Source organism: Ceratina calcarata, unplaced genomic scaffold, assembly GCF_001652005.2.
Source record: "Ceratina calcarata isolate Rehan_Ccalc_2016 unplaced genomic scaffold, ASM165200v1 scaffold58.2, whole genome shotgun sequence".
Classification (NCBI taxonomy): Eukaryota; Metazoa; Arthropoda; class Insecta; order Hymenoptera; family Apidae; genus Ceratina; species Ceratina calcarata.
In genome coordinates, this window is record NW_017177018.1 from 35,352 (window position 1) to 44,803 (window position 9,452).

Consider the following 9,452-nt stretch of genomic DNA (forward strand, 5'->3'; position numbering starts at 1 on the left):
TCTTTTTAAATAAGTTTATCATAGCGATTTGATATATATTTTCAAATGCTCGGAACATACATATGTACAAATAGCTCTTCGCACACATACATATACACAAAATATTATATAACATTCTCTATCTTTACGTAGTAGTAGTTGGAACTACATATGTACTTTCTATGTATATGTACGAAGTGAGTCCAGAATCCCTTGAGTACATATGTTTGTATATTGAAATAATTGGTATGCAAGTGGAAGTATATAGATTGATCTTAATTTTTTGAGTGAAATTCTTAATTGCAAAAAAATGTTGCCTGAAAATCTATTATTATATAACTTATGGATGAGAATTATATATTAACTAGAAACTGCAGGAAATGATGTAAATGAGAAGACCAAATGCATTTAACAGAAGACTTCTGTATATTTCAAACGAAATCATACAATCTTTTATTAACAATAATTCGTTTGAATCGTAAAACGAGTACGTTACAATATATTACGTACAATGTATTTAAGACTTACAGTGTTATGCGCGAAGCAGTCATTATTAGTTTGATGAAGTTTTAAAATTCTTGAGTAAAAGACCGGGAACCTTATTCATAGATTGTTCTTCATTTCGTTATTATTCCATACAGGTGGCATAAAAAGGGGTATGAAGTAAAGAAGAACGGGGAAATAATAAGAAGTGACATAAGAAAAATGATGCAGGAACTTCTATCAGTTGAGAAAAAATTTATCAAAAAAGAGTGAAAAATAAAAATATAGGAATGATTGACAGGAAGGAAAGTTAGTATAACTGCTTACTTATAATAGGGGAAGGTACGGTACAACAATCAAATAATATAACATGCATTACACATTATTATCAATAGAAATAGAGATTTCACAATAATCGCCATTTTCTCATCTGTAACCATCGCAAGTTTTGCCATAGATTGCAAACAATTCGCTCATTACATCACTTCAGACATTGTTCACATTCTTTCATCTTTTCATCAATGAAACGATTCGTCCCCAATTACCTTCGTATTTCTAAAATTTTGTACAAACTATCTAATTGTATCGACGTATTATCCCGCGATCGATGATTTTCTAAGTACGTTTAACTGAATGATCATTCGCCAGATTCTAATCGACTAACGAGTTGGCACTAAACCGATCTGATATGAAAGATATGGAAGTGCTTGCGCTGGACGTATATCCAAACAATAATCCAAAACTCTTATATGTTGATCAAGCACGATGTTACCTATTTATAATTTATTAATCAGTGTTCCATGATCTAGATATGATCACCTCTATCGAAGACTAAATAGCTCTCCTTTGTTTCCTGTTCCAACGTATAATATCCATAATTTCTTATAATTCGTAAGGCTTCACTTTGTATTATGCTAGCAACTAATGGTTATACCGAATTCTCTTCGAGAATATATCAAGTTTTTCTACTTCTTCTGCTTATTTTCTCCCTCATCGATTCAATTTCATGAACACATCGTCCCGCGAGTCGAGCATCTTGGAGCAAACAGTTCGCGCAGCGCGAGAAAGGCGCAAGAGAGCGTTCGTATTGTTTGTTGTTGCTAATTTCAAAGATTCGCGAACGACCCATCGATCGACCGATCGTATTAAACGGAAATTGATTAGCAAGCTTTGTGGGGAATGAGTGCCAAAACGCAGGTTCCGTTGGAATTCGCAACTAGAGGCGAATTTTCAATTCCAACTTTCTGGACGCCTGGAATAAGGCCGAGTAAAGGATTCACAACCATTCTAGATGTACAGGTTTGCGACGCAGTTTCCGTACGCTTCGAAACAACTGATAGTACACAGTTGTGAGTACGTAACATTTTAATAGTAAAACTATTAAGATTCGATAAATAAACTATAAATTAGGCATTAATAATTCCATTCTACTTATCATTGTCGATCTCTTAAATTGATAATACTAAATGTTTGTTAAATAGTTTCATAGAATAGTTCGTCAGTTTGCATTTGTACAGACTGTTTCACACAAAACATATGAATTTTAAATATACGTTAAACGTGTAAGCTAAAACTAGATAAGAAAGTTCTATGATTTTCATTATAATTTGTCTATTAAAACGAATTGTATGTTCAATATATTTTTCTAAATGATAGAATTACGTGCAAAATGAGACTTGCAATTTCTCCCTCTAGTTCTAAATTTGTTATATAAGAATCTGATATCTCGGGCAGGATGCTATATAGCAACTAAACTAATTTCCAAATACTCCGAGATTTAAATGGAAATTAATGCTATTTAATTTATTAAAATGCTCGTTAGTTGTTGTTTCGCAACTTATGGAACGCGGTTCGCTCGACCCATTAGAAAACTAAACTGAAAACTGACATGCTAAAATTACAAACTAATATTCCTATGTACGGTGCGTGCATGCGCGCCTATTATGCAAATATATTCATTCGACGATGCGACTTACGCCCGCGTATAATAATAATAATCTTTTCTTGTATCAATCTTGATACGATAATCAATTATTCTAACTTACGAGCTAAATCTTAGATCTACGAGTTTTTTCTTTGGTTCGAAAACATATCCTGAAGGCAGCCGTGTTACTTCCTTTCCCTTTCTATCATCTCAAAATTGCAAGTTTGATTATAATTTTACTGTCCCTTCAAAAGCGGTCATTGCTACTTCTGTAATCACTCGATTTTGCAGGGAAAGAATAGTTATGTTTTTCTCCTTCGTTCTATCCTTCTTTGTAATACAAATACTGTTGATACTGATGAAACATATGAAATAGCAATTATAAATCACTCGGTTGACATGCGCCAGCACAGGATTTTCAGTTCTTATCTGTTACAAAATGCTCGATAGATCGATTATTATCTTTTAACTTTCCTCGAGTTTCAAGGTTCGTGAGCTAAAACGCACGCAAATCTGGGTAAAATGACATTTCAAACAATAAATAGTTCAATCTATAAAATTATTTGAAAATACTATTATAAGCAGTATGTCATAATTTATGATTAAAATGATAAATAATTAGATGCATAATGCTGCTTCTAAACATACTGTACAATTTTTCTTTTGTATTTCAGAGTGTCATTTATTTATTATTTGGAGAATCATTTTACCCGAATTTGAACGATCATTTCTTACAAATACAAACACCACCTATCTTATTACGAATGCTCCGTTAAAACGTGTCGCTTAATTATTTGTTTCCTTACGTTTAAAGTTATCACGTTGTAGGAAGGCGCACCTTGTGTTGTATCGCATGTACCTCTTAATCCCGCTCCGAATACTGAGATAATCGAGCAAAGCTCTCCGCTTGATTAACTAGCCCACTTCACTGTCTCCACAAATTTCACGAGCAGCAATTTAGCAGAATTTATTGCGTCCGTATATAAAATTCTCAAAAGTTCACTTTTTACATCTTTGTTTAGTTGCACGGTGTAAAAATATTGTGAAAGACATCTTGGATTAACTCGGTTTAGCAAATACGACAGCAGTTTCGATGTACGATTCCGTCGGCTTACACTTTTCATGACGGAATAATCTTTAAAATGGAATTATTCATTCGGACACAATATTGATTTTGATTTATTGCAATAATTCGGATAGACCGAGTAATATGCGAAAGTACAATACTTCGTAGGCGAAATTTAAAAGAGTTAAAATTGAATGCGTTTATGTTAATAGATATACTGCAATAAAAGCAGTCGATCGAAATACAGCATGCAGTGCGTTGGATTAAAGTAGAAAGTAGTAAAGGTCGAAACTAGTCAGACGCTTTGAAATACGAACGAATTATGTTTGTCTTCGTTGCCGGAATTTCCCTAACGTTGCTATTGCTTTCGATTGATCGCTTAAATTTAGAACGTAAAGTATGTATATGTAGGGGGATTGTTCAATAGTTTCTTCGGCGTCACTCCCGTGCTGGGGGGTGAGCCCTTGGCAGCAGTCAGTATTCTTCCTCATCTTCCTCGAACTCATCCTCTCCCAGGATGCTGTACGAATGCAACACAAAACTTGTGATACAGATACAGCAGCGTTCTCTCGTGACAGTTCATTTTAAAGCATTACTTCGAGGAATTATACCAAATCACTATTGAACGATATTAGATTTATTTTATTAAGAACAACTCTCGAACAATTTAATTCCTCGATGTAAATCAGCAATTTCAATAGGATGTATTTTCTTCTAGCCACACTGGGCACTGCATACATACACGTTACTTACTCTTCCTTCCTGGTGTATTTGTCGATCAAATTACGGCCTGGCCCACCGCAAGTCTTGCCCATTGGTGGACAATACCAATAACATAACACGCTAAGAGACACACCGAACAGAACCGTGGGTACTACCAAGGCTAGTACTAGGTGCCTTAGGTTTTCGTCCCAAGAGTACCTGTTTTAAAGAAATTTTTATTCTATAATAATTATTATTATATGCTACTATTGAATATATGGTCTCTATCATTTCTTTCCACATTTCATTAACATTACACAAGAGCATTACAACTTCTTTTAAATGAAAAGATATTTCAAGCATACAAAATTGATCATAATAACGCTTGCATAGTTTGAAGAAATGTCACATGCCAAAATCTAAGTCTATTAAATATTGTAACAGAATCCCATTTTACATCAACTTCTATACTCGTACATATACGTATAACTATCGTAACAGATTTCGTACTCTCGTTCGCGTAGTTGTCATGAATGTTACCTGCCGGATGACTATACCTTGCAACAACGGTCTCTGGATGTGTCCTACTGTAGTAGCAAGGAAATATCTTGCCCATGTTCGAATATCCGAATTTCTTAGCGAAGTCGGAACAATTCACTCTGGGTGGGTAGCCGCAGCCTTCCGTATTCACGAAGAATTTCGTGTCTGGAACATCCCAGGGTATAGAACCCAACGGTTTCGCCATAAATTCTTCAAACGTCAGCCTGGTGTAGTTCACTCTGATTTGATGACAACGAAGCGCGGCGCTAGTACAACCTACGATACAAAAAAAGCAATGAAAATTTTTTAAATGATTGCGTTTAGAGAAGAGATCTAAGAGACTTGCAAACTTACCTTCCCTACAGCTCGCCCAAGAGCAGTTTTTCAATCCCTCGGCGTAAATGTGCTCAGTGACGACACAGGCCACCGCGTGTGGTGAAAAGTCAGCCAAGATTGTAGAAATGGCAGGTTCCACGACGAAGGGGATTAAAAAGAGGAAGGCGAATACAGCGAGAATGGCCGTGGTGCCCAGGCAGAGGGACGTATAGAATTTCGCTTTCTCTAACAAAGACGCGACCTCCACCACGGGTAACACCCCACCCATGGTGCTGGACTTGGTGTCCTCCTCCTGGGCGCCCATGATCACAGTCGACTCGTCGGAATCAATGATTGCTTCTTTATTTGGGTCTCAAGGACCCTATTCGTTCTATTTGTAAAACTTTCTTCACCCCCGAAGACAAGATTGACTCTTAATGAAAGCTTCAATTCTTGCAAAATACTCTTTATGATTTCAGTATCAAAAAATTGTTCTTTTATAAAAGATTTGCGTCGGATTTGTTTTTCTTGTAATTTAATTCTCAAGCAAAATAATTAAAGTATCCTCATGAATGAGAGCTAACCAGTTTTTTTCACTGTAGGCCGACAACGAGCCTGTGTGTATGAGCGTCGTCCGATTAGTGTCGTCCAATTAACTATATGCTAAGCATACTATTCATATACTTTCGGGAGATGCTCGAAGCGACGAGTTTATCAAAAGATCTGCGTGCAACCTTGACGCTAACGGTGCTCGGCTCGTCTCGTATCAATCATTTACCAGCAAATTTTTCGATGCAGTCGGTCGATTTTGTAGGTGTAATTATAATGTATTGGCTAGCTTCAATACGCGGACCTATATATATTATATAAGGGATGGTTCTTATCTATTGTCACGGCGAATCAATCAGAAAAGGGGGACACTTAAAAACTACCGACGAATGGTCTGTCACATGTAAAAGACGCCGAATTATCCGTGATTCCGCTTATGTTCATTCCTCGTTAACGTTTTCCGTCTTGATATTCAAAAAGATGAATGGTAGAGTCCACAAATTCAGTTCACAATCCTTTCTTCTTCCTCTTCAGCAGGAGAGAGACAGACGAGAGCTTCGTCGCATATCAGATCGTACGAACTTCTTGAAGCAACTCATTCGTGCGCGTGTATGCAGCGACGCGAATTTTTTTTCCTTTCTTCTTTTTTAGAGAAAGCACGTGCAGCTCTCGATGCAGTGTTTCTTGTGTGCAGGCAGTGTAAGTAGGAGAAATCTTGTTGCTTTTTCGCTTGGTACTTGTCTTCGATCGTTCGCCTTCTCTCTTTCTTTTGCTTAATCACTTTTCGAGGATAGTTTGCGTTTATTGCAGGAATATTTGTATTTTGTTTTGTAGTACCTTTTCCAAGATGAGAATTTTAGCCACGCGTTCCCCCCCTCCCCACACCTTAATAATGCCCGCGCAGGGAGAATATCGACTGACGAGCCGGACTCTACTCCAGGAGGGGAATGCCTATGAACAGAAAGATGAACATTACAGAAAAATTATGTAACGTCTCAAGATCACTTTTAAAAGTTGTACGCTGCAGTAAATTATATACATTCAACACTTTCATCGTAATGACAGGCGATTTGTAAATGGAAGTAGATTGTCTAAACTTACATTATATTAACTGTGAAGTCTAAATATAGAACATTTATTATTAACCTTTTGCATTATAATTACTTTATTCTATAAGAGATGACTTCATAGTGTGAAGAGTTAGGATTTGATAATGATGAGAATCACATGGATTATTAAAATATCGATGTTATCCACGGAAGGTTCCGCTGTATGTTAAGAACAATTTGAACCATATAAGGCATAAGAATCCCTGTTTCGTTGCTGTTTTAAATCTTACGTGACGGATCTCAGAGCGCCATAGCAGAATCTCCTCCGCCAGCATCCCCTAGATTACCCGAAGTGCTCTTCTCCAGCCGTGCACCAGCCGAGCCCTTGAATCGCATTTTGGCATCGTCACCGACAACCACGCTGACCTGACAAACGATCAGCGTCAGACAGCTGACAACGCACAGGGTGCTCGGTATCACCAACGCGATCAGAAACTCTTTGTACGTGTTCTCCAAGTTGAAACGGGACACGACTATATCGGTGTTACTTTCGGCATAAAAACAGGGAAATCTAGCTCGCGCGTTGTGATCGGATCCATCTTTACCGTACAAATGAAGAAACTCCTTACATTCGTCACGAAGAGTATTCACACAGCCCTCTAAATTGATCAACAATCGGCTTTCGTTCGCAATGATCAAATCCTGCTCAGGTGGTGCAACTATTTTGGTTTCGTCCAGCGGTTTCGTTGCGAATATGTTGAGATAAGACAAATAAGTAAAATTAGTCAAATCGGTGAGAAGTTCCTTTTCTAAAACGGAGCCGTTGATACAGTCTACAGCCTCGACACCCGAAGTAGAATTAAATATTCCATAACAAGACGCCATCATAACATCGCCTCGATCTTCGTTCCAAACTTCTCGATTGGTTTCAACGTCTATAGCTCTCTCGCATTGACTCAAATAGACTTTGTCACCGCTGAGCAGGATCATGTTCTTATTTCTGGTCGGGATATCCACGCACCGGCGATCACAATTATACGGCGTTCGTATACGTTCACAAGTCCCACGGAGACAATTGAACAAACCGTCTATATCTATACAAGTTATTTTACCGCGTCTACCGGAACACTTCATCGGTGGATCAGTGTCGTGGAATACGCACTCGAACGCGTCGGTTATGTTGATGCACACGCCGGATGTGCAGTTGAACGTGCCCGTCAAGTTTCGACACTCATCCGCGATACATTTCGATTTCTTGGCGTTCTCTTGATCGATACCGTAGCAAGTCTTGTTCGTAGTGTTGGTACAGTTCGCTAACAGTATTCTCGATCCGTTTCTACGGAGGTTGACGTGGATCTGAACACAGGGACCAGATGTTTTTGAGAGGCACCATTCTCCACAGCTGCCCCAATCACAGTTGTCAGCATTTACCGCACGTATCGTTGTGCACATCGCTGGAACTTCGCTAATGCCCGATTTGAAGGCTCTGGTGCTGGGCATGTATATTGCCACTGTGAGATAAACCAAAGCGACTGCTGAAAAGACGGCCGTCATTTGGCAGATGCAAATGGTCCCGCAAATGCACTTATCTTGCGGCGGGACTACCAAATCCTCCACTGGTACTTTTTTCGGCATCGTGCCGAATCAAGTTCGGTTCGATCACCGAAAGAATTCTGATGTCAAGGAACAATTAATTACTCAGTTAATTTACATTCCAAGTCGATCATCGCGATTACGTGCATCCGCTTCACTTTCTGCATCATGGTTACTGCATTCTGCGATGAACTATAGTTTACTTTTCCAACCGCTGCTATGCGGTTGAACACATCGGAACTTGATTCTCTCTCACTGTTTCTGAATGCGGCTTTCTCGTTGCAGCATGGCAAATGATTGCACGCGTGTTCTGCTCTCGGTCGCTTTGCGCTTCGCACGAGATGCGCAGCTCTAGAACTCAAACCTCGGCGCGCATCAATCGATTGCCTGTACATGCGCAGCGCTGAACTGCAACGGCGCTACGCCGCCGAACACTGCTGCATTTCACGTCACAGATGTGTTTGTCGTCATCGATGCACTCTGATACCATCAGGATCTGTGTTGCAGGACAATCGTTCAGAGATGGCGGGATTTCACGTATCCGCGAATTCAAATTGAATCGAAACGTTTCAAGATTCTTAGAAGACAATACTTTGAATTCAATGATTCCCAGATTCATGATAAAAATCTTGCTCATTTTCTTTTGTTACCTTTCACGTGTATGCTTGTTCAATATTTATGTCCAATACGTATTGCAGGTCTCGTTGATCCTTTAAAATCATACATTAGAAATTATACGCCTTCTTTAAAAACAGCTTCAGGTACGCTTTGAGTATTTGTAATCCATTGCGGGTCTCTTTACACATTTTCCTTATAGGAACAAACAAGTCCTACATTACTGGATTACATATCTGAAATGAAAAATCGATGTAACCTTGAATGGGAACGTTAACGCGTTAGTATATAAACTTTATCTGAATGCGTAACAGGTTAAACTGGATCAAAGATTCATAGTCAGACGGACTGAACTTCTTTTCATTCAGCGAATTCAGTTTCATTCCAGTAAAAGTAGATTTAATTCTTTTTTCGTGTCATTAAATTTATCGCTGATGAATTATTCACTGCAGTATTGAACTGCCAGATCGTCTAATAATTAACATCCAACACAAAGAGATGATTCGAATTAAAGACCTGTACAACTCTATGAAATATTTTTTGGGAATTCTATGTAATTACGTGCAAATAAAAATTGATACAGATGACAATTTGCGATTTTCAATCTATACAAAATTTTTATATCGTATTTCATGTT

At 38.2% G+C, this 9,452-nt stretch overlaps 2 protein-coding genes across 6 annotated transcripts in view; both read right to left on the minus strand.

The window, feature by feature from the left end:
• Positions 1 to 382: 382 nt before the first annotated feature.
• Teh2 (tipE homolog 2 phospholipid transfer protein) lies at positions 383 to 6,716 on the minus strand. Of its 2 annotated transcripts, none has more exons than XM_018032528.2 (4): positions 5,049 to 6,716; positions 4,712 to 4,970; positions 4,206 to 4,373; positions 383 to 3,972 (listed from the first exon to the last, which is right to left on the minus strand). In XM_018032528.2, the coding sequence occupies exons 1-4, from the start codon at positions 5,332 to 5,334 to the stop codon at positions 3,927 to 3,929; spliced, it is 759 nt and encodes a 252-aa protein (XP_017888017.1). In that variant the 5' UTR covers positions 5,335 to 6,716; the 3' UTR covers positions 383 to 3,926. The 2 variants fall into 2 exon arrangements, with proteins under 2 accessions (XP_017888017.1, XP_017888018.1); XM_018032529.2 differs by having other exon boundaries at positions 4,195 to 4,373; positions 5,049 to 6,104.
• Teh3 (tipE homolog 3 phospholipid transfer protein) overlaps positions 6,199 to 9,452 on the minus strand; it is a 5,144-nt gene continuing 1,890 nt past the window's right edge. Inside the window, exons 1-3 of one of the 4 annotated variants that reach the window (XM_026817486.1) lie at positions 8,851 to 9,446; positions 6,898 to 8,696; positions 6,199 to 6,509 (exon numbers count right to left, since the gene is read on the minus strand). In XM_026817486.1, coding sequence (XP_026673287.1) covers positions 6,908 to 8,242 — 1,335 coding nt within the window. In that variant the 5' untranslated portion in view covers positions 8,243 to 8,696; positions 8,851 to 9,446 and the 3' untranslated portion in view covers positions 6,199 to 6,509; positions 6,898 to 6,907. Of the gene's footprint in view, positions 6,510 to 6,722; positions 9,447 to 9,452 lie in introns of those variants that run through there. The other 3 variants (XR_003389758.1, XM_026817485.1, XM_026817484.1) reach the window with 3 other exon arrangements.

Bases quoted from the DNA above. Each gene is read 5' to 3' on its own strand.
- Teh2 (XM_018032528.2), bottom strand. From the start codon at position 5,334: ATGGGCGCCCAGGAGGAGGACACCAAGTCCAGCACCATGGGTGGGGTG. The intron at 4,971-5,048 runs GTAAGTTTGCAA...TTTGTATCGTAG, and splicing joins TTGGGCGAGCTGTAGGGAAG to GTTGTACTAGCGCCGCGCTT. The intron at 3,973-4,205 runs GTAAGTAACGTG...GCATTCGTACAG, and splicing joins AAATACACCAGGAAGGAAGA to CATCCTGGGAGAGGATGAGT.